The following is a 27,546-nucleotide window of genomic DNA, read 5'->3' on the forward strand; positions in this document are numbered from 1 at the left end:
TTACTTTAGCATAGCAATCGCACATATATATGCCACTGGGACCATCGATGAACGGTGAGGAGCCAAATTCGCGGGAGATCATGACGGACAATCGGTGGTACCCGAAGGACGAGACGTAGGGGGATATGTCCGGCTGCTTGTCGTCATCTATGACAGGATCGACAGATGCGGGGCCGCTGCAGCCCCAGGAAGAACCCGCGTCGCTTCCCGTCGCTCGACCATCGTCCTTGTCGGAGGACAACGGTTCGTCCGCACGGCGAGGTAGTCGTCATCGTCACCAGCCGCGACGTAGGATGACGTCCGCTCCGCCGTCTGGGCAAGCGATACAACTGACACCTCTTTGGGAACACGTGGTACGTTTGGGATAAGAGTATTTTATACTCTCTCAATTCTTTGGAGTGGAATCTCTAAAGAGTGAAAATTGAGCTAGTCTTGAAAAAGAGTGGCTCAATTAAAAATTTTTAAGAGTGAAATTTCACTCTTCAGAATGAGATTCAACTAAAAGTTTTAGGCTGGGTTGTTCTACTTTTTGGTAAACTTCAGCTCACTGTCTTGTTAGGCCCAGTTTCACAACTCACGGTTAATACCCAATTTTTTCACCTCTAGATAACTTTATCCAAGAGATATCTTTCAGAATACAATGGAGATATCTCCTGGATAAGGTTATCCGCAATTTATCTGGAAGTGAAGAAATTGGGCATAAGTCCTTAACCGAGATTCAACTTGTTTCTCATCTCTTTCCAATTCTAGAATTGAAAAGAGATAATGAATAAGTTGAACCTCGGTTAAGAGTTAACCGTGAGTTATGAAACTGGACCTAACTCTCTTACTCTCTTATGCTCTTATTCTTTTACTCTTTTTTTCATCCAATAGGTAAATTACCACATAGTTCATCTCAAGATGAAACAACCGGCCCTTATAAAGAGTATTTTATACTGTTGTCGCATATTTCTACGTGTTTTATCTTCTAATTTTCCTTTTTGGAAACGAATAAATTTGACAAGCTGATTGTCTTTGGCCAGGTACGTACGCGTAGGTTTCCGTCCGAGGTCGACACGCAGGCCACCTTCATCGAGATCTCCGAGAGACTTCGGGATCCAGAATGGGAGGTTCGTCAACACGCCCTGCGGGTGCTGATGGACGTTTTACCGACGCTGAACACCGATGTCGTTGACAAGGTCATGCAACCAGTGGTGCCGGAATTGATCAATAATTTGGGACATCCAGCGCCGGCGGTTCGTAAGGGCGCCCTGGACACGCTGCGGGTCTACTTGGTTCATAGCCCCAACAGGGAAAACATGGTTAAAAACGTAAGTGCCCGTAACTTACTTTTTTTACCTGTAGCTTCCTTTTAAATCTATATTTATCACCTTTCTGAAAATCTAAAAATTTTATTTCTTCAATTAATGAAATTTATCAAAGCATTATTTCATAATATTATGATGACGATTCTTTTCTATAAATAAATTTTAAGCTCAATTGCTTTTAAATCCAAATACTGTACGAGTTTTTAAAACTTCTCTATGGTCTCTTCTAAAACTCGTCTATGGACATTTAATTTTTACGAAGATAACGATACAGTATCAAGAAATGTTTTCATTTATTTCAGATCCTTCACGACGGCTTGAATCGCCCGGATGCTCACAATCCATTTCAAACAAACGTGACGACAGGCGTGATTCTGAGCGCACCTCTGCTGCTCTTTCCATCTTCGAATAGTCCTCCTCCAACAACGCAGATCCTGAAAGATGCCACGATCGCCTTCGCCTCACGATTGGTCCAGGTACCACATCAAGAAGCCGTTCTGAAGTCTCTCATGAAGATCCGTGACGCAGTCGGTGAGGAAGAATTCGAGAGTTACTTAGCAGATTATGACGACAAGTTTAAGAAGAACATCGATATTCTCTCCAAAATTTACAATATCAAGCCGATCAAAAAGAAGCAAGACAAGAATCGCACGCAAGATATTATGAAGGCTGACAAAAAAGAGCACGTCTTCGACAAATCCTGGGATAGCGACAGCGACACTTCTGGTATCGCCGAGGAGGAAGACGAGATACCACCGTCGAGAGTCGTTCTGGAAACTGAGATCAAGTTCAACGAGGAGACGGCCATCACAATGACAATCCTGGAGGAAAAAGACGATGATGATAGCGAGGACAACGAAGTGAAGAAAAACAAGGTCGATAATAATGCGAAAAACGGCGTTATTGAAGAACCATCGTCCGCAGATAAACGCAGGACACCTAGACGCGTCCACTTTGGTGGCGAGATTGTGAAGCTGAGGACACCCGACAGCGATGATACAGAATCGATTGAGATAACGCCCAAGACGAGGATCCCACTTCCAGTGTCGCCGGCCACTAAGATGCCGGAAATGAGGAGACGACCATCATCGCAACCTTGCAGTCCTCACATGGAGAAGCGAGGACCGAAGAGAGCTTCCAGGTCAGCGTCCAGCAGTCCCAAGAGAGAGTACACGCACAACGCGCAGCTAAGTCCTAAGAAGGGTATTCTGACGAAAACGGGTGGACCTCTCATTGTAATCAATTCGGGAACAGAAGAAATGAAGAACGCGAAGAAAATAAGAAAAAGTAGTGAAACGATTCTAGAAAATGAAGCTCCTCGTATAACCAGTAGTTCGCAAGTAATTAATGAAATATCAAAGAAAGAAGAAATTACATTAATTCAGGCTGCTTCGCCGTCAGCAAATAGTGAAGACAAATTGATAAAGAGCAAGGATGAAGATGATCTGTCTAAGTCGGTTCAAATTGCAGCGATAGAAGCCTCGAAAAACGTATCTTCAATGGGAGAGCAAGCGATGATCCTTAAAAGAAATGATCACGTGGACGCGATTGATTCAAACAGAAGCAATGTTTCTGAAGTCTCTTCGAGGCAAGAGAGGAATTACACGACGACAAAATTATCAAGTCCAGAACAGAAGAAGACACTTCGAGATAAGGACGACAGCTTCGAGTTAGAAAAGGAATGTTTGAACGAACAGAAGTCGGAAAACAGCTTGTCTCACAGATCCAACAGTTTTCCATTCGGATCGCCAGTAAACGAGTGCAATGCGCAAATAGATCGTCTGATCGGTGGCGACTTCATCGACGACGACGACGACAACGACGATGACAACGACGACGATGAACGGGACGTGCGTACCTATGGCATGATTACGGACGATCGTGCGGTGACCATCGTGAACGGCGAGGGACGAAAAGAGTGGCGCAGCCAGCACGATAAAAAGGAAGGGAACGCTTCGGAGGGAAACGAAAGTGTCACTTGTAGTAGCAGCGAGGGCGAGGGTAAACCGCAGGAACCCAGCTGGGAGGAATTGGGATTGGTTGGCCAGGAGGTGTTGGATGACCTGCACAACAAGGTAAAAAATCGGATATTTCCGCGATTAATAAATACCAATATTTCATGCGCGTACAAATTTATTACATAAAACATATTGTTAATTTTTTTAATGAAATATTTAAATGCTTATAAATGCGTCTCTTGATAAATACAACGCTTTGCACATATTATCTCCCTCGTCGAAACTTATAAACAGTATTATAAACAGTAACTATATTTTTGGTATCACTTTTGAAATTCCTCAAATAATATTGTATTAAGCTCATCGAAGTATTGATATTTAATGTCGGATTATATATAGAAATTATATATAAAAGTTGATTCGCGCAAATAACAAAAGAAAGAGATCTTTAAAACTGTGGACGGATCCAGCTAATTCAGTTGGACTCATAGACCTCAATATATTATATATCACAGTTAGAAAAAATCGTGATGTTATTCTTTGAAGAAATTCAAGTTAGATGTGACTTCGTGAAAATTCACATGAGATTCATTGGCACCATTCTTGCCGCGTGTTAGCAGGGTAATGCCCTGCTTCAGGTTGTCGCGATCCTTGACGATTAACGTATCCACTTGAGGACCCTTGACTTTAGGACAAACCGCCGGTCCGATACATTAGGTATGGTGAGAAGTAGGTCGATCGATTTTCGTCGTCGACAAAAGTTCGTCGCGTGACGTAATGTGATTTAAGCTCCATCAATTATCAGCATTACGTGTGCGCATGTAGGGACTTAACGTACCTTTCTCTCTTTTGTCTTTTTTTTAAATCTCAAATGAGATGCCTGCTCTGTAGGCCATCGATGGTTTACATCAGTGTTTTAGACACGATTATATTATTATAAAATTGTGCTCAATAGACTGTTGACACAGAGCTTGATATACTGCTAACTTTAATTAATTAATAGACGTAGCATATTCGTAGTAAACGTCAGGCGAATAATCGAACAATTCAAAATCCAGCCTTAACTTCTCGTACAGTCTACGCACCATCTCTCTGTTTAACTGGCTGAAATATATCTTGGAGGCGTTAGCGTATCTGTTACTATGTCTCCATCTGGGCTCGATCTTGTCTTGCAATCCTAATTTATTGATCGCATACACCTGATCTCTCCACAGCGATTCCACCTGTAAAATTATTATTACGTTACAAGAGCTTTAAAATAATCGCTGACATGATGTTTCGTTAAAAATTTCAACACATATATCTAATATTTTTGAAATATTTGATACTAGAAGTATACCAAGCGGTCATTATTGACTGTTTTTATCTTTTAAATTAATATTATATGTTTTGTATAAAAGACAGAATTTTTAAATATTTTCAATAATTATGTTTTATATTAATAAAATATTTAGTTTTTCATCACTTTTTTTAATTTCATAGTAATTCATTCGCTTGGTACTTTTACCCACAAAGTAGCACAGCAGTAACTACAAAGCGCTAAAAAAGTGCTTATATGCTTTTTTAGTGCTTTTTTAACGCTTTATAAGCTCTGTGTGATACTTAGGTACTTTTATTAGTGTTAACACAAAATATTACAAGATTACGACAATTAGCGATCTCAGATACGATTTTCGATACCTTCGCGATGATGTCGTATTTGACGAGACACGGCGTGCAAAAGAGATAATATGGCATCCAATGATCGTCTCCGTAACTGCCTAGGTCAGTCTTAATCATGTATTCAACAAACTCTCGGAAAGTCGGTTCCACTCCAGCCGGCGGCGGTACATCCTCGCGTCGAATCACTTGATTCGACCGTGGCTCCGTGAAATTTTCTTCTGAAAGTTTATCGTAATCCAGTGCCGTTCTTTTTCTTTTTCTTTAATAAAATTAAAATTATATTCGACACGCGTTTCCAAAACTTAATCCTTCAATCAATAGATACTTAGTAGATACATATCTATATCGAGAATTTTAAACAGTAAAAAATTTTATATTTTTATTTTGTTATAACACCTAAAAAATTATCCTATTCTTCGAATAGCAAAGAGCAGTTTGGCACAGACTTTATCTCGTTTTCATTTTTAACGTTTTTAATAGAAATCTTGTGAAACATGTTAATGACAAGGTGAAAAAGTAATTACTTATCGACAGAAGGATTAATCGCGAAAATAAATCTATCCTCGATAACGGTTATCGCGCAGAGTAAAGAAAAGGATTTTCAGTCAACGTTTCTCCCTCATCTCTCCTCTTCCCACGACTTACTGCGATACTTCCGCACAATCTTGGCCCCGAATTTGCGATAGAAGTAAAGCGTCCCGTGTTCCCGTCCGGCGATGGAGTTCTCCAATTTATCACGATAGGCGCTTAGCAGCCTCTCAAAAGGATGTCGCACGACCAATAACTTCCTGCTCGTTGTCAGAACGTGATCGGCCTCAGGATACTCAAGTTCCGGTATCGCTCTTCTGGCGATGGTCGACAGCTGCTCTTTGCCACTGTTCAGCGTCTCCTCGGGCACGTTCATTAACAGACAAAGATTATAGAGCCAGGTCGTGGTGCCGGCTTTATACACCGGACAGTACGATATGTTGTGTACTCTGCGCAAAAATCGTCATCTTGTGGATACCTTGACACCTTCGATAAGGATCGATCGTTAATAATCAAAATATATTTTCTTCTTCCTTTCTGATACTTTTTACGAACCTGTCCATATAGAAAATGGCATACTGCGGCGCAGGTGGATGCTTGAATAGAGAGTCATCGGCGAGCTTTCGATAAAACCCCAAGTTATACTTTTTGCATACCCTTTCAACGTTCAACGATCGTCGTGTGTTGTCCGCTTCGACCTCGATCTGAGATAAACGATTCAGAATTATACTCGACCTCCTTAAGATTTCAAATCTCTTAGTGACTCACCATCAGTTTTCTCAGATCGTCATCGACGGGAAGAGGTCTGCTCTCGTCGCCGATAACGGCGATGGACAGCTTCAGCGTCAAGAAGACAACTCCAAGGCAGACGATGATTTGAAGTATCCGGAAAGATGTGGTTCTCACATTCACAGTTTTGCGAATGTATCATTTGGCTGTATCTTCCGCTTGTGATTTTTCAAAGACGGAATTTTCTAAAACCCACGAGACGAACATTCTCTCCGCCTTCTGCTGAGGCAACTGACTGACCGGTTTCGTGCACCGTTTCGCCGACAGTGATGGATCTAAAGTACTGCCAGCCCCAAGCAATCCGTTTGGTAACAAACGATTATAACAAAGTATTGTTATAAGTGCACCATTATTTTTTATGACTTGGACGATTCTGTCAGCTTATATTGAACTTATCGCTTCACAACGAGATGTCATTTTTTAAAATGTCTCCTATAATATCTAATATCTAATATTGATTGCAGATGTTAAAAGCGTGCTAAAGTTATGTAGATTATATAGCTGTATTTCAATTTCTACTCCATAAAGCCTTTTATATTATTTTAATCAATTTTAACGAGAGATAGGAAAGATAGGTAAACCAGTACGATAGATAAGTCCACTCCTGAAGTTTGTGAGTGGGGAATGTCATGGTCAAAGAATTCCATGTTCTAGCATACTAATTCCGTTAGCTCAGCTGTTCAAACGGTGCAATCGCTCTCGGTAGCGATCATGTAACTTTTTAATAAAAATGTTCACTTTTCACGTTTGCACTCCAGAGAAAAAGTTACACGATCGCTATCCTGATAGAGACTTAAAACCAATACGAAAAGATAAAAATTCGATTAATTAACGATCAACGATTAAATTCATTACTGCGAAAAAGTTGATCTTAAAGAGCTGATATAGGCTGCTTTCCTTTTAAGAGACACAGTCGACACAAGTATCATTCTATCTTTGTTATTCATTGAATATGCCAAGAATTAAGGATAGAGCGACGTTTGTGTCGACTGTCTTCTAAAAGAAAAGCAGTCGTGGATCAGTTACAATAATATAAGACCGAGGCTGCTAAATTTGTATAAGGAAACATTGTATTCGCGGTACTGATGTATATATGATTAAAGTTCCAGCAATGACCGTTATTCGCAAGTATGCCTTATGTTCATTCAGTGAGTAACTTCAAGGTCGCTGCACCGGCTGCACTAGACCTTTTTATGAATGCACGTGCGACCTCGTCGACGCGCGTCTACGAGAAGCCTGTGAAAATAAATACCGATTCCACACGATCGATTTCCATGGGACTTTGTTCGCCGCAATCAAGGGAACAGAATATATATATGTATGTCTACGCGAATACATATATATCTATCCCGAACAAGGCTTCGACTTATTCGCAACATGCATCGTACGCTGCATAATTGATCCGCGATGTCACCTGCGGGTTCTACCTATCTCACCTGAGTTAGCTGCTTTAAAGTTCAATGTAAAGTCGATTCTCGGAAAAAATTTAACAAAGCTGCTTTACGTAATCTTTTTTCATTTAAATATTTAGGAAATTAAATTTGCAACGTTATTATAGAATGTTGTTATGGAAGCAGAATTTTTTTATACATTAAGAAGCGCCAGTATCGGTCTGAACGTTAAGATGTTGAACTATTTTAAATTCATTTTTAAACGAATTAATTTTCAGAAATTATAATTGAGTGCCGATATGGTTGTCGGACTTTCAACGCAATCAAATCTGAAATATTAATAATCCCCCCAAAATTCCCAACTTAAAAACTGTAATAAACTTATTGCGAAAAATTTTTTTGATACGAAAATGTAGATGTTTCATAGTCTCTGTAATTCCCATACAGAGATCATTCCAGTAATATTTCAGTAACATTACAAAAGTTGCTGCAAGCTTCTGTGCTATATGAGCTGCTATTCTTCCTAATTAAATCGCGAAAGTATGATAATTTACGAGAGATGCAAAAATCCTTCGAGGACGTAGCTTTTTCTTTCTAATCGATTCATGATGAGAACGATAAATAATGTCGCTTCTATTCTTCTTTACGCGCAATATAAAGAGTTAACGCCGAGTTTATGAGCGCAAACGTACTCTTATGTCACGCCGCGCGATACGACTCTCCGAGGCTGATATCAGCGCCCGTATGAATATTCCGCGGGTGAAAAACGACGGGAGATCTGCCTCGCGGATCGTTATGCTAGGGACGGGCGTACAAGAGAGGGTAAACGCGCGCGGTAAGCCGCAAGAAAATAATTAGGCACGTGTTGCGTGCCGCGTCGTTCAGGTCCAGGAAGGCGTCATTCTCGTGTATATGCAAATCGTCGGCAATTGTACCCGTCGCGTTGCACCGACGTGGTAAGTGCAATTTTCAAACTGTTCTCTGATTCATTGTGGCGCAAGTACCAGATATATATATATATATATATCGATAGATACTCTTAAACTCGTCGCCTTTGTTCGCCGTTTGTCGACTCGTAAACGTGTCTTCAAAAAAGCGCGAAAACGGATGAGAACGTTAAAAAAATATCGAAAAGGTAATTGCATACATCGACCGTGAGGAAAAAATACGTTTAAAAAAATATTAATGCAAGGTCCGTATTGATTCCGCGGTTATAGAGCCCGATAGAAGTGCACGCGGTGAGAATGCGGATGTATTGCGTTCAGTTCCGCTGCGACGATCAATAATGTCGACTGTGAATTTCTAGCGACACTACTCACCTGTTTGTAATTGAGTATGAATTCTTTTATTTTGATTTGTTTTTATTAAGGAGAGAGAATAGAAGGAAATCACGGTCCGTGATTTTCTTCCGTGATTCACGAAAGTAGAAGAAAATCAAGACTTAGGGCCATGACACACAAAAAACTTAAAGCAGTAAGACGTAAGTAGTAAGGAAATCAACATGTTGAATTGGATATTGCTTACGTTATGGCCTTACGGATTCTACCATGATTGATCAATTACTTACTGCTTACGTTTTACTGCTTAAGTTTTTTTTGTGTGCCATGGCCCTTAAAAAGATGTTTGCGATTAGAAATGACTCACATATGCGATTAAAGTAGCATTTTAGCGATTAGATATTCAAGTATTTGACCAGTTAATCCTGAGAACAGCTGGATAAATGTGGCTTATTCTTATCACGTGTAATTGTTGGGAGATTTGCATGTGCACGCGAAATAATTCCACGGATAGAAGAATGAAACAATTGGCGAAATCGATCTTACGATAAAATTAATTTTTATTCGTCAGACATTTCGATGCGTGAACTGATGATTTTCTTTCAAAGAGGATCGTACATTTTTAAATTATTTAAGCAATATTGATATTTTAACATTATAGAACCATCGATGATATTCCGTTAGAACTGTCGAAAGTGTCAATTTAATAATTTCCTTGCTTTCATTTGTTATTAAAGATTTATTTTGATATTATTTATTTTATTATAATTATTTATATTATCATATATTTTCAATATTTTGTACTGTATATTTAATACAAAAAAGAAAAGAATTGAAACGATTAGCGGAGTCAAAATGACACCATCGGCGATTCCAATATTAAGCACGCAAAACTCTAATACAAATTTAAATATTCATATGTTACATAAATAAATATTTCTCTCTTACCACGCAATTAAAATGATATGACATCCTACAACTTTTTTCCTTGCAATCAAATATTTGATGACGTCAAAGTGTAACTGATAAAATATCACGTGGAATGGGTTTGTTTGACGATTACGGTGTATGACGTGTCGCAGGAATCTCAATCATCCTTTCGTCTGATATCTTGTCACTTTTGCAGGACGACTGGCGAGCGCGTGTCAGAGGTCTGGAAAGAGTTGCGTCAGCTCTGCGGACGTCCTCGGCGCTAATCGCGATAGAGTCGCGATTAGGATCGCTTTTGCATGCGGTGCTCGGCGGCGAAAGGAGCTGCCGCGTGGCTGCCGCCGGCTTAGCGGTGGCGAAGGTGAGCTCGTAACTCCTCGCACCTCAAGATCGCCCTTAAATACATCGAGATTTAGGCTAATTCATCGCCGGATAACGCTGTGAGCCTTATTATTAAGTAATATGTACTCCGCGCGATAAAACGGGATGATATCTGTCATCGATCTTTAAACTTCGACATCTCCTAATCGACCTCGATGTTTAAAAAGTTTCTTTCAAAGTAGAGTTTAATTCTTAAAAGCCACACTATGAGAACAACACTCTGCACCTGAAAAAGTTTACTAAATCTTAATACATACTTCTTTGAATAGTGCTAATAACATTTGCAGTGAATAAATATTTACTCCATAAAAAAAGATAGTTGTGATGAATTAATGAATCAATGGTTTTTGTATCAAATAAATATGTTTATATTTAAGTAAATATTTATTTACTATTCAAACAAAAATATTCATTAAAATTTATTTAAAAAATTTGAAATTACTCAAGACTTTGAAAATTCACTGAAAGTTTCGATACTGCAAGATTCTTACGAGTTTACAATATCGATATTCGCATTCTCGACCTTAGAAGAATTTAAACTCGAGTTACCAAGTTTTAAAGCGCAAGCAGCAAGGACACCTATATGACATGTATATCCAGTGCGAGAGTTGCGTAGAAGACACTTTTAGCGCGACGCGGAGAGAAAATAATACTCTGCAACTTTTTCATAATACCAAAGGTTCACGTGTTGTTGTTCAACTTTTCTAAAGCTTATATTGTTAAACTTTTCTAGAGCTATACTTTCGCTATGTGTTCTTAGAAACTACTTTATATTTCAGGTAGTGGTCGCCGGTGTCTCGGAGGATGCACTAAGAAAGAAATTACCGCAGCTGGCCTGGGGTTTGGCTAGACAGGGTGGTCCATCCGCGGCGCAGCTCGCTCGAATCGCGATGTTACGGCTCAAGCCTAGCCTGCTCTTGGAACAATTACTGCAGCCACATTGTCTGAGCGCCAGAAACACCAAGGTACTCTCTAAATTCTTTGGGGTGGAATCACTCACTTTAAAGAGTAAAAATTGAGCCAATGTTAAAAAAGAGATTCACTCTAAAAGTTTTTAAATAATTTAAAGCGTTAATTCGTGTCATTTCGGCACTAAATTCGTTGCTTTTACCCAGACAAGAGAGAACGCGTTGCAGCTGCTGATCTTCTCGCTGGTGACGTTTCCCAGTACCGAGTTCAAGCTGGAAATCGTGGCCAGCCGAGTGGCGGCGATGGTCGCAGATCGGCGACGCAGAGTACGCCAAGCTGCGCTCGACGCCTTGGCTGTTTTGGGGCAGATATATGATTCCGAGGTAAAATTTATCTTAGATTTGAATGTTGAGCCCATGGCACACAGAAAAATGTATGGCAATAAGATGTAAGCAGTAAACGAATCGGCTGATCAGTATAAAGACGTAAGTAATAGAAAATTCAAAATATTGATTTGCTTACGTTTTTCTTACTGCTTAAGTTTTTTATGTGCCATAATCTTCATAGGCTTTCTAATTATTACTTTCCGCAGAAATTGATTAATCACAATTAAACGTGAGAATTAGCCATTAGAACATTAGAACCTAGGCTTTAAGTCTTAAATCGTAAGAAATTGATCAATATCATATAGTCGATTATTCTTCTCACGTTCAACTGTGATTAATCAATTTCTTAGGGCCCTGGCACACAAAAAACTTAAGGCAGTAAGACGTAAGCAGAAAGGAAATCAACATGTTGGATTCGCTACTGTTTATGTTACGGCCTTGTGGACTCTACTGTGATTGGTCAATTCGCTTACTGCTTAGATTTTACTGCTTAAGTTTTTTTGTGTGCCATGGCTCTTACGGCTTAAGACTTAAACTTAGTAATGGCTTATTGTAAAAAGCCCATTAATCTTGAGCATTGAACGAAATAACACTTCGTTCGTTCGTAGGAGGTTCTTGAAGCGGGAAGACGGGCGGGTGAGGGAAGTCCCGACGCCGAGGCGATGCTGGCCGCCATCAGAGCACGGCTGGCTAGGAAGTCACTACCCCTGGTGTCGGCCGATGGTCTCGTGGTGTACGGTTTGCAAATTTCACCGACTGTTCAGATCGCTACTGGTAATAACAACCGGGAATAAGTGAGCAAAGCATAATACACTCGCGCAGATAAAATCTTATGACAAAGTACAAGTTTCATGTACGAGAGTCGCGTTGTTACAATAGAAACTTTGCTCTATCGTTATTTATTGTAATGAAGTTTGAAATTTTATAAAACAAAGAGATTCTATATAATTAGAAGATATTGTAATATAAAATATAACGTAATAATATCACAGAGCGCAATCAGTAATTCTCCTTTTATAGCTGCATAGAAGAAATCACGCAGTTAGATTTCAAATAAACGTTTGAAAGCAGCGGCATCGCGTGACATTTTAATGTAAACGCAAAGTTTGATATTACATGATTATCTGCATATGTATCATAAAGCCAATTCTCTTAATTACACATATTATAATTCTTCTTTTTTTTCTAAGCGGACATACATATATATTATATCGTTCCGAATACAACGCAAGTGTAGTTGACAATTTTTGTATAGTTAAAAATCTGTAATTATATACATATGTATATTCATTCAACATGCGTCTTTGATTTTTACGAGACGTCAATTTCTCAGGCCCTGACGTCGATTGGATCGTGGCGGGACTGGCACCGGTCGTAGTAGAGGTCAGATTATCGCCACGTCCAGATCGGCACAGGGAAGAGCATCCAGGTAATTGCACGTGATTATTCGAGAAAGCTCGGAATATATATTCGCCTAAAATTGCCTGAAATGTCGTGTCATTTTAGAAACGATTTTCTAAATAACCGCGAGAGTCCGTGGATAGAGAGACCCAATCTTGTTGCCCTAGGTGTCGGATTACAATCCAAAACTGAGCAATCGACAGCCTGGCAGTCGCAAATTAACGTAAGTTGGATCGCATATTTTCCATTTTACTTCTCTCGCTTTTTATACGAGCGCGCGACAAATACATATTTAAATAAGAAATCGGTTTATAAATAATATAAATAAAGACAGTAGTTAATAATAAATTTCAAATTTTATAACAGGATTTTATATCGCAATGATTTTATGATACATTTATTTTTACGCGTTTTATGTTTAGCAAAGGGTATCTAATATTGGCGTATTATTAATAATTCTCAGGGACATTAGTAATTAATTACATTATTTTACATGAAAAGTATTATTGATTTCTCATTAAATACTGCGCGATGTATTGCGCGTTACTTTTTCAATGTCATTGTTGTTACTTATCGAGATATCAGTTTTGCAATGCAAATGCAAATATCAAATACACAACGAAGTAGGAAGTAGCGACATAATACATCTTTCCTCTCAAGCTTCATTTTGCATATCGCCTCGAACGTTCATAAGTATTTCTCAAGTGTGAATTGTGAGTAAGGAGCTTAAAACACGAAGCACTAACTCCCTGCGTGATTCAATAACATATTTTTCGCAATTTGCATTCGCATCTTAGTTAATATCGTCAACGAATATTTACAAGATGAATATTTATAAGTTAAGTTTCATAAAGTCGTCGATATAACATAAAAGAGAATGTTGCTATAAAGGAATCTTTAAAATATAATATTTTATGCACAGAACTTCTATAAGAAGAAGTCTGTGATAGAAGTCTGTGATTTTGGGTTCGTTCCGATGTTCACTGCCAGTGCTGAAAATTTATAGCGTACGTAACGTATATTATATAGTTTCAGCACTGGCAGTAAAAATCGGAATGCACCCTTTATGTCAGCGATAGTAGAGTTTGTTTGTTTTTTAACCAAGTTCGATGGCGTATCGCAGCATGAAACGCAAAATATTCTTAGGATAATAGGTTATTCTAATTTCTCATTTTTTATTTTTTACGTATTATACGAACATCTATGTCTCGAAATAAAATGTAACGATTATGTCGCGCTCAAAAATCACATGTTTATCAAATACACGGCAGAATATCGTATGATTTATGCAGGTGCAATGTTATAGTTAAGGAGTATCCTTTTCTCTTACAGAACAATGAAAATGAGATAAAAGGACTGAATGGGCGAAATACAAATGCGGGTAATGCAATCCCTCCCGAATTCTATTCTAACTGACCAGTCTGATTAAATCTAACAAGAATTTGAAAGGATAATTCAAATTTTCTAGGGGTGTCTTCAAATGCCAATTTAAGATTCGAGGAGCAATTGCGATCATTTTACACGCCATTGAATCAGTACGATTTTGTCGAGACGGATGCTAAGAATCATAGAGAGATTTTTGATAATTTCGAGCAAAAACTGCGAAATCGCAGAGACATTAATGAAGTTTCTAAAGAAAAGGTAAGATTCTCTTATACAATGACATGAAATATTAAATTATTCTCTCTTGTCGCATAATTTATAAAACTTACATTTACCACAAAATATTATTACAAATACCAATATATATATGTAAAATTCAAACTAAAAAGTGTATAAAATATATGCTTGCAGGAAAGTATCGCTCTCAAAGGAGACTCCAGGATTCCGGTATTATTGTCACGTGAACGTCCCAAAATAACATCGCAAAATCGTGAAAAATCCCTCAACTTGGAATATGTCAATTCCAATTCGCGAAAGCAAACAACAGACATGTTAGACAGTAATCGAAATCGAATAAATTTGCGACAGGAAAATGCCGGGTGAGTATCATTGATATCTTCATAATAGAAGACACAAATTTATTTCAAATTAAATTAATATCACGTATATTTTGCGTTAATTGTGTGCATAGGTCGTACGCGGCGATATATCAACGACGAAAACGTTTTCAACAAGAAGAGAGTCAGATATTGAATCAAACGTTTGATTCACATACTAGCGGTTATCGGCCAGCCTCTTACACGAAGGTTTTGGGAACAAATAGAGAATACAGTGTAAGCTAAATGTTTCACACACACAAACTATTCTCTCGTTAGTCTTCTCCAATTACTCTTAAGCAATTACTCTTTTCCATAGAAGAAAAATTATAATTTCGATAAAGAAAGTAAAAAATTTTTAATTTTATTTTTTTCTTCACACACAACACACACATATACCACGATTTTTCTTCAAATATTAAATTAACTATATTAAAATGTCATATATGTATAATGTCAGTTGTATTACAAATTAAATTATTAAACTTAAATATTGAATGTAATAATCGATTTTGCATAGATAAAAATGCAATTATGTTTATAATTTTGTAGGATACTGCAGGAAACAGAGAAGCAATCTTTTCGGATGACAATTCGCACAGTTACGACAGATTCGTGGACACCGATAAATTTACGAACGAGAACGAAAGTTCGAATTATGCGGGAGGACGTCAACGTTCCCTATCCAGAAATATGCAGCAACAAACACTCGTCGAGGCGTGAGTTTCAGAATCAAATCTTTTTTTTTGATCGAAAAAATTTATTCATATAATTGATTTTTTCTTTTACAGATATAACTCGATTCTCGAGCGTCAAAGAAAGCTCATAGACAGAAATGCCTATCGGCTGTTACGAACTCCCCCAAATCCATTGACCCGCGTGTATCAGGACTCTCAAAATCTGGATATGTCAGTTCCTGCGGATAGGGATAGGAACGCGAGACACCGGGTAAATCGTCTTCTTATTTAATCTTACGATCGATGAAATAAGTCATTGGAATTTTTAGACTTGAATCCTAATTCTAACCCAGACAATACCGTGTCCAAAATCGTAATAAGATATTTTTTACATTAATTATTGTGAGAAAAATTTCTGGTTGAAAATGGACGAACCCATTTTGGATACGGATGTCTGGAGAGATTCAAGCCTTTTAATTTTGGATTTAGAACTCGGTTTCAAATTCAGCGTCTTTAAGTATCCCTAACAATAAATATTAATTTACATAATCGTCGTAGCCCAAGAATCGTAGAACGAAAGATGCGGCAGCAGCGCAGCAGAGAACCGAGATGGACTTAATTTCATCAAATTCGCAGGAGAATAGGCGCCCTCTTTCAGAAAGTTTCGTCAGTCCTCATCGCAGAAGATTGCGATCGTTATCCCCGTCACAACTCCACCGATCGCGACAGTTCGTCAAATTGACTTCCAACAGATTTCACGCTGCGTCGATGTACGACATGTAAGTTCTTCGCTTTCGTAGAGTAGAATGTTTGAAATAAAATTACGTCGACACGCAATCATAGGGATAGCAAGAATTTTTCTCTCTTTTTGTTCTCTTTTTTTTTCTTAAACCGTTTCAGCGGAAAATCCCAGACAAAATCGATTCGGTCTTAAAATAACTTGCGAGCGAGATGTCGGTGTATCGTCACGCGAGATGATATGCGTAAATGTAGCCCACCAAACATCGATAAGAGCTTGAGCTTTGAATTCCAAATAAATTCACACTGAATAGGATCAAAATTAAAGTTTAATATTCGTCAATTTTGACCACGTGATCCTTTTTGTCGTTAAAACATCGGTTTGAGCGGCACTTGAAAATGTACCCTAAAATGAGACTTACAAGAATTTGCGCGGTTAAAGGAACAAAATTATTGGAGAGAGACTGTCACCTTTAACAATATTTCACATGCTTGAAATAATAATATAAGCTGTAATAGCAATCGTAATATTATCGATCCAGCAAGGTACGCGACCTCATATTTCGCTTAATCTCAATCTCCCCACATGACATACATTATTCTTAAGACTTAACTTGTGTAACAAGATCCAAATCGTTGATAGAGCGGCGAATTTTAGGTCGGCAAAAATCGCCTTGCATGTCAGCGATTTTTGCAGTCGATATACTCCGATCGGCTCTAAATTTACGTATACATATATAAATGTACAACTTTCCCGTTTTGCCTCATCGAGATCGCAAGAATTGCGACTTAACATTTAACACGCCCTCATAAGGCTCGCAAAACATGCTACTATATCGCAAGTGGACTAGTTCTGACCGCTCGAATTAGTCGATCGATAAAATTAAGAAAAAGAAAAAAGAAGGAAAAGACGAAGAAAAGCGCGCGTGCCACACGATAAGAAAAATGCCTCAATCGTTTCGTCTTCCGTGCAAAAGTTATACAACTGAAAATTCGCAGTGCCTGGAAATGCAACGGGTATAATGACGCGGGTGCTATGTGCATGGTGTGTAACATGCGGGACTATTGTAGATTGTCGAAACGCCTTGCCATACTATCGTCCATTCCTCCTCATTGAATTTTTTACGTCTAAGCCGGCACGCAGCCACTAATCGCTATTCAATATCGCTTATCCCGGAGTATCCGTTATAACGACGAACATTAAAAGAGGATACTTTATGTGTAAATCGCAAAAAATCGGCTTTCTCAGCCGATTCTTTGAATTCTCACCATTCGAATTTGCTTCGCTCCACGAAAAGTGAAGGAATTTCTCTCTGAAAGCAAAAAAAAAATTCTCCGAGTGTGTAGCCTCTGACTCACTGCGTTGATTTCTTCGAAACGTCGCATCGATTTTTCGTAACAAATTTGCATGACTGAACCGATGAGACGTTCGGGAATTTCACTTTAGCGTGTCGGTAATTCGAATAAATTTCTAACCAAAATTAATTATGAATGATAACAGCCTCGTTTTTTTACATCGATGAAATCGAATTTAAAGTACAATTTTAATATCGTGATCTTTTTGAGGCTATAAGAAACTTAGAGTAGACTCCAAGACCTGTGGAGGAAAAGCGATAAATGCGCTTGGCATCTTTCAACCTCCTTTAACCGCGTTTCACTCGGATCGCATGACTCTGCCAACCCTTCTTTCGTGACCACGTGAGGGGAGAAGAGTGAGTTATGGTCAGCCTGGTTTACGGTCTTATAAGGGGATCGGAAAGGTGATATCTAAGTCTTCGTAGAAAATGTCCTCGAGACAAGAAAATTCAAAAGAGAACTTATTATATTTATATATTTTTCATCCATTCAAATTGAGTTTTTAATTTTATGTTTTTATTATGATTGCTAAATTTATTAAATTTTAAATTCCTCATTTCCTTTGTATTCTCTAAATTCTTTGGAGTCGAATTTCACTCTAAAGAGTGAAAATTGAGCCAGTCTTAAAAAAGAGTGGCTCAATTTTCAATTTTTAAGAGTGAGATTTCTCTTCAAAATGACAATTTACTCTAAAAATTTTAGAGAGTATGTTATCACTTGTTTTCATTCGTGCATCTTTTATTCCTCCTTCTGTTCCACTGTATGTTTTTTGCATGTTTTTAAAGATTGGAATCGCACCTCGATTTCTCAAACTTCTCATATTATTCTCACCCTTTTCTCTGCGATTAAAAAGAAGTAAAGTGCGGAGGTCGGGGAGGCGAACGGACATGGGGCGGGGACGATGTGGGGGTGGCGGTGGCAGTGGTCAGCGTCGGGACGCTTGCCGTCTCTGCTACGTGCCACAGTCGTGCGTACGTCGTCGATTGTTACAAGCGCGTATCCTTCGCAATTATAAAGTACGCCTCCTTGTCGTCGAACATGGTCCTCGTCCGCGCTCGCTATTTCCTCTCGCTCTTCATAAGAGGTCCACCGCGTGAAAATAATTGAGCGACAAATTAATTGAATCTGTTTGACGTTACGCGCGAGTGTCATCGACCTCTGTCATTTAAATCGAATGACAGCGAGTGCTCCGAGAGCGTTGCGTGTAGAGAACGTGGACACGTGGACACGATTTCGCACAGCTGCTCGCGTTACGCAAGGTTCGCCCTTGAAAAGTTGCCACTTGCGGATGGCAGAACGATGAACATCGTAATCTCGATCGAATCGCTGCTAGTTCGACGTACCGTACACGATAGTCGTAGGATAATTACAGATTCGACCGATTCGCGAATATGTGGCGACTTAACGTGACTCTCGAGTTGCGGTGTATCATAAAATTGCGCGAACAGTACGTTAAAAAATAAAATAATATATAAAACAAGAAAGTTACTCTCTATAAATTCTTATTTTAAGACTGTAATGTCTTAAGGTGCTAATGCGGCTCTCTGATCGGTTCATGACATCTTAAACCTGTGTTAAGACAATCTTAAATATAAGAATCGATTGTGAAAATACCGATCTAAATCTTTTAGAAGGAATCTCACTCTTAAAGAAAATTAAGCCACTCTTTTACGACTGACTCAATTTTTAATTTTTAGAAAAATGTTTCATTTCAAAGAATTTAGAGAGTAATAATACTCAGGAAAACGTCTAATGCAGAAATGAGTGAAATGAAATGAAGAAGAGTGGATTCGTAGACAAGATGGATATAAAATATACAAGCGAATGTTTTTGGAATACAAGTCTCTTAAACACTTGATCGATAACTAATCTGCAGCTCGATCTTTCACGCTTTTGCGTGCGTTTCGTGGTTCGGATATTCCAACGTATCGCACATATCGCGACAGAGCGTTTCGATAGTAGAGCGTTCGCCGATGTTTGAAATTGTCATTAGTATCGATTGATTCTTCGGAGCTCGTACACTTATTTCCTCTTACCGTTTTAACGATTGCGAAAGGTCGAAACTTGGCAACATTTAACCTTTTCCACTCGTACCATATTATTATGCTATACGATATTAATTACTTCCTGAATAATATAAGATATTAAAAAAATTAAAGAAAGAACTAAAAAGGTTCATTGATTAAAAGATAAGATTAGCAACGCTAATAGATATCATAAAATTTAGTAGAGAGGCTAGTCCAACAATAAAATTTTAATACTCTAATAAAGAACAATTTTACTGAAGTACCTATTTAAAAATTTAGTTAGATATCTGAAAATAATTTTATTGTATATATCTAGCTAAATTTTCAGATATTTCAGCAAAACCGTTCTTTTTTATAATAAAACGGTGACTTTTTTATTTATTTATAAAGGCGGATATTTTTTTGTAATTCGCGAACGGGTACGATCGCAAGAACGATTATGAGACAGAATTGCAACAAGTCGTTCAAACCATGACGTCGCACTCGCTGACCTCGAGGGTTAATTCGGGTGAAACGAAACGCGTTTCGCGGCCACGACCGAGAACTTTCATACGAGACCGTCGACGAGGCATCGCGGGATGAACTTCAAGTTTTGTGCGGGATGATCTTCAAGTCTCTTTTGGCCGACCGAGATGAAGGAGGAGAATGGTGCCCTCGTCGGCGAGGTACGATCGGCAAGCAGGTCCGGCGAACACAAGATCGCGAACGCCGTTCTGTCTTGTTGCCCATGCATCTTCCGATGCAGAAAGTCAGTCGGTGTTGGCCGCAACAACGACGGCGATGGGGACGGCAACGCATCCGTCTCGACCATCATTACCACGACGACGACGCCGGTCATCGCTTTAAGATTGAATCGAAACAGCGACACGATGTATGTTGACCATCGCGGATCGAATTTGAGGAGGATGAAAGATGTGTAGCGCGATTTATAATAGATGTATAATAGTTCATTAATATTGAAAACCTCGAAAGCACCGTCGATGGAAATAACGTTCTATTCTTCATGAGAAGAAAATAGATATGATATCGATCGAAGAGAAACGGCGTGAGTTGCTGCATTGAGAAAAAAAATGTATTAAATTTTAATAAATATTTGTACTAAAAAATATACTAAAAATGTACTAAATTTTAATAAATATTTGTTTAAATAGTATTAACTTGATATTTAATTATGATAAATAAATGTTTACTGGAAAAAAGAATGATAGTTATATCAAATGAATGATTCTTGTACCAAAAATTAAATATATTTAGCAAATATTCAGTCACAGTACTTTTCAAATATTGTTCAAAAATACATTTTTTTCTCAATGTAAAGTGTAAAACAAAACTCCATATTAAAAGCCCATATTATTATTGCAAAAAAGATAATCATCTAATTTTGAGAAAAGCTTATCAAGCTTAAGTTTGATTAAATAATCGGCCAGTTTATCATTATGTTAATTTAATACGTTCAAGCATAAAAGACATGTTAGTTTTACATGACACTCGTGTTTTATTTACCACAATTTGCTATTCTAAAATATAGATTCGTCGTGTTTCAGCTTATAAACATGCAGATATGCAACTAAAGTTCGCGTGAAAATACCATTTTGCGCGCTAACCCCGCCATTACTGAAACATTAATATGTCGCGCAATAGTTGCATGTGAAATTACTTCCGAGTCGATTTCTATTTTTGCATCTTTTGCAGTAATAAGGCGACGATGATGAACGAGGAGGAATACAATGTACGAAACAGACATCACTTCTCGCCCGACGCGAAAGGCTACCACGTACAAAATTCAAACAAGGAGGAATCGCGGTACCAAGGTATGCAGTTCTCTCTTTCTCAAAAAACGTTCGCCAGGAAGCTCTGATATTTTCAACTTAATTTTTATTTAGACATTTAATTGAACTGTGTCATCTACACTTTTTCTTTCGCTTAAATTTAAAATATCATCGAAAGATTAACACTCTTCGTGGATAGATGGTTGTCTTTCACGATACCTGATTAATAAATATAATATATCGGATAGCACACATCTCGTACATCGATCGGAATGTCGCGTTGTACTAAAAGGACTTGCGTTCTCAGCAAAGCTGCACAATAAATTAAATACAATATATGTAAACTTTTGGCTCGAAGCGCGCAGCGCTGGAAACACAGCGAAATGGAACAAGAGGTTCTTCACCTCGTCGTTGTGCATGCATATAGAGTTTAAACCTAGCTGACGCGCCGGCCAAAGTAATCAATAATCCGCTGGTCAAGTCTAAGGTACGATCGAACGTCGCGCTGCAGCGGAAAGTCCAATCGATAGCTCGTCCTATCTTCCAAATTGCAACACATTTAAATTAGTGTCTATCATGGCTCGCGATATTTACAAACTTGCAGACGAAAAATTTCACGCTAAGACTAATTCTTTACACTAGCGGATCCACGGAGGGGCCACGGCTCTCTCTTGGAGACTTCTTTTTTTTTAAATATTTATAGCAAAACGTTATATATATTTTTAATATTTCTGAAATGCTTAATCACAATTTCGATATTTCAAAAATATTTTTTAAATTTAAGAAACTCTTAGATACAAAAAACATAGATTCCATTATATTATTCTTTTTTTATATTAATATAATTTTAAATAAAACGTTTTATGAATTATTTTCCAATGTAATAATTTAAATAATAATTTAATATTCTTTCCATATATTTGATCTTAAAAAAAGCGACGCGCCAATGGCCCTCCCTTTAACAAATTTCGAGATCTGCTAATGAGATTTCTTGAACGCTTATTGACGTCTTCAGTGAGCACATATTATAACTGAACTTTCTGAATTCCTAGAGTTTCTGCGTTCCTTCTCAATCGGTGCGCGCGAACGTCCAAAAAGCGCGAGCAGCTCGTCGTCGGACGTTTCCAGGAATGATCGACCGGGACGAGAGGAAGATCAAGACGCGACGCTGCGAAATTACAATGGCAATGACAATAGCGAATCGTCGACCCCACGGAGCCAGAACGCTGGCGATCCGGCGTTCGACGTTATCACGCAACAGACGGCGAATCGTCAGAGCGCCACTCGCGACGACGTCGATTCCTTTTTCGTAAGAAATCATCGCTTTTACTAGTATTCTTTTTTCCTCCCACAGCGCGTCGAACTGCTGAAAAATCGAACTTGCAAATCGCAATCTTTACATATACAGGGTGGCCCACCACCGACGAAGAGTAATTCAGTAATAGACTTTTTCGCATATATGGAGTCGTTATTTCCTCAGCGAAAATTTAACCGGAGTCTGTCATTTGACGCATCATTTTGTTTTCCAACGTTAAACATCATGGTAATTAAACGTCAGATTAGAATTCAAATAGAGTCTGCTCGAAATTTGCTGAAGTTATTCAGCTACGTATCTATTTAACATTCAAGCCCACTTAAAGACAAGATATAATTCGCGATAGAATTCGAGACAGAATTCTATTTTAATTTTATGTATCGTATAATACAGAAAATATATGAATAATTAGAATTATACATTTATAACGATGGCTATGTTTTAAAATTGACTGCCTTATACAATATTCAAAACGTATAGTACATGTAACGTCAATTACAGATTTTTAGCATTGACAGTAAATTTTGGAACACAGTCCATAATGCTCCATTTTTATAAATATAAAAGACGCATCAAATATTATATGTACAATGTACAGAATAAATACTCGTGATTGGTCAATTGCATGGTGTAAAGAAAATTGAATCTTTACATTTGGTGTAAAGAAAATTGAAAATCTATAAGAGCTGTGAATAGAGTCGTGTCCAATCTAATAGACAAGCAAACCTTGTCTATATATAAGTGACATAAATTACAATTTAACCTACGTATTCAATGTCGTATTTTTTTCTTGTAATAAAAGAAAATTTTCTCATCTATAATTGTATTTATCATTTGATACATAAAATTATAAATAGAATTCTGTTTCGAATTCTATCGTGAATTATAGAGCGTGAAATATAGATGTAAAGTGAAGTTTATACAATAACATTATGTCTGAAGAAAAATGCCATCGCTATTGAAATATATTTAATACGGGGAGATGTCACTGAACGCGAGTTCAGATATTATTATTTTTATCAGATATTTTTGTTCTTTCTACAAATGTGAGTTGAAATAATTCGACATTGTATGATCCCACGAATAACTTTTTTGAAAAATTTTAGACGCCGTTGGATACCAACAAAATGGAATACCCAATCACGACGGCAGACGCATTGACCGTGGACGAGGTATCGAAAGAATGGAGCAGCGAGGATGACATGAAACCGGCGAGTCGAATCGGATCGATTTCCAGGCATTCGAATCACAACGAGCTAATCACCGTGGATGAAAATTGCAATAGAAGCACAGAAAGTAGCTCCGGCGTTCCCGAACAGCCGGAGGACGATAGGTCGAGCGCGCGAAGAAGGTCGGTCGTGTCCACGTTATCAAACGAGCTGATTCTACCCTACGAAGACACGAAGATATTCAAGGAATCGCTACAATCGAAGGTCACAATCAGTCCTAAGAGATCAGAATCGCTGTACCTGACGCCTAATCACAGTGCCCACCATTCGCCAATCTCTAGCTCGCCGACCACGCGAAATTCTCGCTGCGGTTCGCGCAATTTGGTCAGTAGACAATATAAATCACAGAAAATTAAATATATGTGAGAAATTACATTTCTTTTTCATATGCCATTGATAATAATTACAAGTAAAATTCAGGCGTGATCATCGCGTATTTTAAATTGTGTGTGTGTGTATTAAATCAAATTAATATAAATTCCTTTTAATATATATTAAATTTCCTCGACGGCGTATTTTATTTAACGTTTGATCTTCCGAATGTCAGATCGAGGATCCCAGGGATTTTAGTGAGGAGAGAATAATCGCTTCCATAGTACCTGACGAGGATGCTTCCATTCGATCATTGGACACCGTTGGTCACCAATCCATAGATATCAGTATGGTCGGTGATTCACCGGCAATTATCATCGCATCGAGGCCTCATTCTCACGAAACCGTCGAGTACGAGAACGCGAGAAGCGTCGAAAATGATAATCCACATAATAAGATTAATACTCAGGAGGTAAGATGTTTTTATACGATCAAACTGCCTATTGAAGAGCTTGACTGAGATATAATTATGATTCTAGTCCACGGAAGAAGAATCCAGCGTGAACGATGCTTTGGAGGACAGACAAAGTAAAGACAGTGCGAGCGAAACAAATATGGAGCCCGGAATATTGAAGATCGAGGTATGATATATATGGCAAAGAGACATTTCTTTATAGAATAGAATTTTAACATGGAAAGAACGGTTTTGCTGAAGTATCTAAAAATTTAAATAGGTACAGAAAATAAATTTTTTTTGTTAGACTATCAAAATAATTATGTAAAACGCTCAAACTGATTTTATTAGAATGTCAAAACTTTTTTAGTATTGCTCATCCATGCTTGAGTTTTTTACATATGTAATTATTTTTATAGTCCAAATTATTTTCTGATCTATATTTACCTAAATTTTTAAATATTTTAGCAAAATCGATCTTTCCGTGAATGGACACACACACACACATACACACACACACACACACACACACACACACACACACACACACACACACACACACACACAAAATTAACGCTTCTGGAACTCTCTTGTAGTCTGAACCTACGGATGATGTCGAATCGCGTAGAAGAATGCCCTCGAAAGTACCGGTACGCGGTCTTAGTAGGTGTCGAATGCCTTCCAACAAGAGAGTTATGGAGAAGCCCTCAGAAAAATCCAAACGGATGGTACAGCAGTGCTTTTCACAACTTGAAAATAAAGACTGGTACGTGTCGACTTTGTAAAATCTATATCGATATCAGCACAATCGTATAACATGTAAATCATTGTCATTCGTTGTCTAAATAATTCATTCGGTGTTTATATCCTGCGTTTTAGGGAAATAACGATGAAAGGTCTGAAAGCCCTGTCACAGATCTCGAAGCAACATCCGGAGGGCTTGGACGTCTGTGCGGTCGGAACGATAGGAAGACTTTTAGGGCGACACATAAAGAATCTTCGATCGCAAGTGGCACGGGCCGCATGTCTCGCTGCCGGTGATGTTTTCAGTTCTCAGATACGGGGTATCGATCAGGTAGACGTCAAGCATATGTCGTTCCGCATAAAGGCATAGAAATTCAAACATTTTTATATTTTATCGAACGCCTTATTTATTTTTTGCTCGTAGGATCTGGACGACATAGCTGGACCGTTGCTTCATAGAACAGCCGATACGAATCGATTTCTTCGATCGGACAGTAACGCAGCGCTGGATCAGATGGTGCAGTATCTTCCGCCTCATAAAACCATCGGTATCATGGTACTTCGAGGAGCCAGGTAAGTCCGCAGTTTCCAATTGTGATTGAGGAACGTTTTTCCGTGCGACGAAGCTGATCTCTAGATTTTGATTAAAATTTTTCAGTCATCAAAACGCCATCGTTCGCGCGGCGACCGCACGACTGTTGTCGGATATCACCGATCGCATTGGACCTGATCATATTATGATTTTACCGCGCGACGTGAGGGACAAGTTGCTAAACACGGGCGCAAAGTTGTTGATGGATGGAAATCTAGACGCAAGGTGAGTGAATTTACAATTAGTCTCATATTGTGATATACATTCTCGTGTCCCTGAAATCGATACATTAAGGAAAAATGCACTCAATTTTAATAAATATTTATTCGAATAGTACCTAACTAAATATTTACCTTACAGTAAATAAATATTTACTTGCAATAAAAAAATGATGAGTTATATCAAATTAATGGCAATTCTTATATCAAATAAATACATGTACCTTTATATTTAATGAATATTTAGTTACTACTCAAACAAATGATTTATTAAAACTTAGTAAATATTTTTTTCAATGTAGCATTGTAATTATGATCGTAATGACTTGAATTTCCAGGAATCATGCAAAAAGAATGTTTCGGCGACTGACTCGCTGCGAAGGCTTTCGTAAAGCGTTGACAGACGCGGTGCCCGAAACGACGTTGAGACACATCGATAAAACTATGAAGACCCTATAGTTGAACATTCGATTAAATCTGCATTCGATGTAATATAGCCGTCTTACCGTTGCTCGAACTATCTCAAAAGACTGTTTATCACGCAGGATGTTTTTACGATCCATTAGAAGCCAATTTACGGCACAGACATGAATTTTCTACAACGTATACGCCGAAAAAGATGTCGACAAGTAGTCATATAAATAGCTTTTCTCTCCTCCGCACTGTATATTTACCTCCTCGAAATTAAATGGAGCGAGAGATGTGACTTAGGAGATCAGGAATCAAGGAAGGTACAAGAAAAACCCGAGGAGCGTCCCCCATCGTCATGTCAGAACTTCGATCTTGTTTTTTCATCGACGAATTTATCGCGCGACGAAGTTTTGATACTTGTAACTTTAATACATATACGCATGTATAATAATTTTTTATATGATTGTATAAAGGATGCGCTTCGGCGCAAATACATTTGGAGAACTGTAGTGCCTTCACGTCGGTGATCATAAATTACGCAATTGTAGCTCAATTACATTGTAGTGTTCGTGAAGTATCGTCGACGTGACGTAAATTTTCACGTGTTTCGAAAAGAGTAAACGTTGTCTCGCTATTGTCTTCACCAACTCTACATTAACGAGTTGCAGGAAGAGAAAAAATATATATACAGAAATTTTCCTGAAGAAAGGAATTCATTGCTGATGGCAATGAATCTGTTTCAGAATCGCTAATGCTTTCGTGAGCCGAAAGTTTAGATTCGTTAATTCTATATATTTTTTTGTTGT

General features: G+C 38.1%; 2 protein-coding genes across 2 annotated transcripts; one reads left to right on the forward strand and one right to left on the reverse strand.

The window, feature by feature from the left end:
- LOC108729949 (uncharacterized) lies at positions 1–27,330 on the forward strand. The gene is given in 27 exon segments (XM_018459350.1): positions 1–353; positions 1,023–1,310; positions 1,610–3,382; positions 10,039–10,203; positions 11,003–11,188; positions 11,339–11,515; positions 12,127–12,292; positions 12,852–12,878; positions 12,881–12,947; positions 13,025–13,142; positions 14,252–14,300; positions 14,388–14,560; positions 14,714–14,901; positions 14,994–15,135; positions 15,451–15,617; positions 15,690–15,846; positions 16,134–16,354; positions 21,389–21,507; positions 22,518–22,774; positions 23,887–24,333; positions 24,557–24,793; positions 24,861–24,962; positions 25,372–25,541; positions 25,655–25,850; positions 25,944–26,092; positions 26,178–26,336; positions 26,668–27,330. Coding segments are annotated over 27 exon segments (6,249 nt in total). The 5' UTR covers positions 1–125; the 3' UTR covers positions 26,789–27,330.
- On the reverse strand, positions 3,632–6,056 carry LOC108730011 (carbohydrate sulfotransferase 11). Its single transcript, XM_018459454.1, has 4 exons — positions 6,011–6,056; positions 5,573–5,941; positions 4,946–5,145; positions 3,632–4,488 (listed from the first exon to the last, which is right to left on the reverse strand). Exons 2-4 carry the CDS (start codon positions 5,829–5,831, stop codon positions 4,258–4,260), a joined length of 690 nt encoding a protein of 229 aa, XP_018314956.1. The 5' UTR covers positions 5,832–5,941; positions 6,011–6,056; the 3' UTR covers positions 3,632–4,257.
- Positions 27,331–27,546: the final 216 nt, after the last annotated feature.

Source organism: Mycetomoellerius zeteki, unplaced genomic scaffold (assembly GCF_001594055.1).
Source record: "Mycetomoellerius zeteki isolate Tzet28-1 unplaced genomic scaffold, Tzet1.0 scaffold119, whole genome shotgun sequence".
NCBI classification, from domain to species: domain Eukaryota; kingdom Metazoa; phylum Arthropoda; class Insecta; order Hymenoptera; family Formicidae; genus Mycetomoellerius; species Mycetomoellerius zeteki.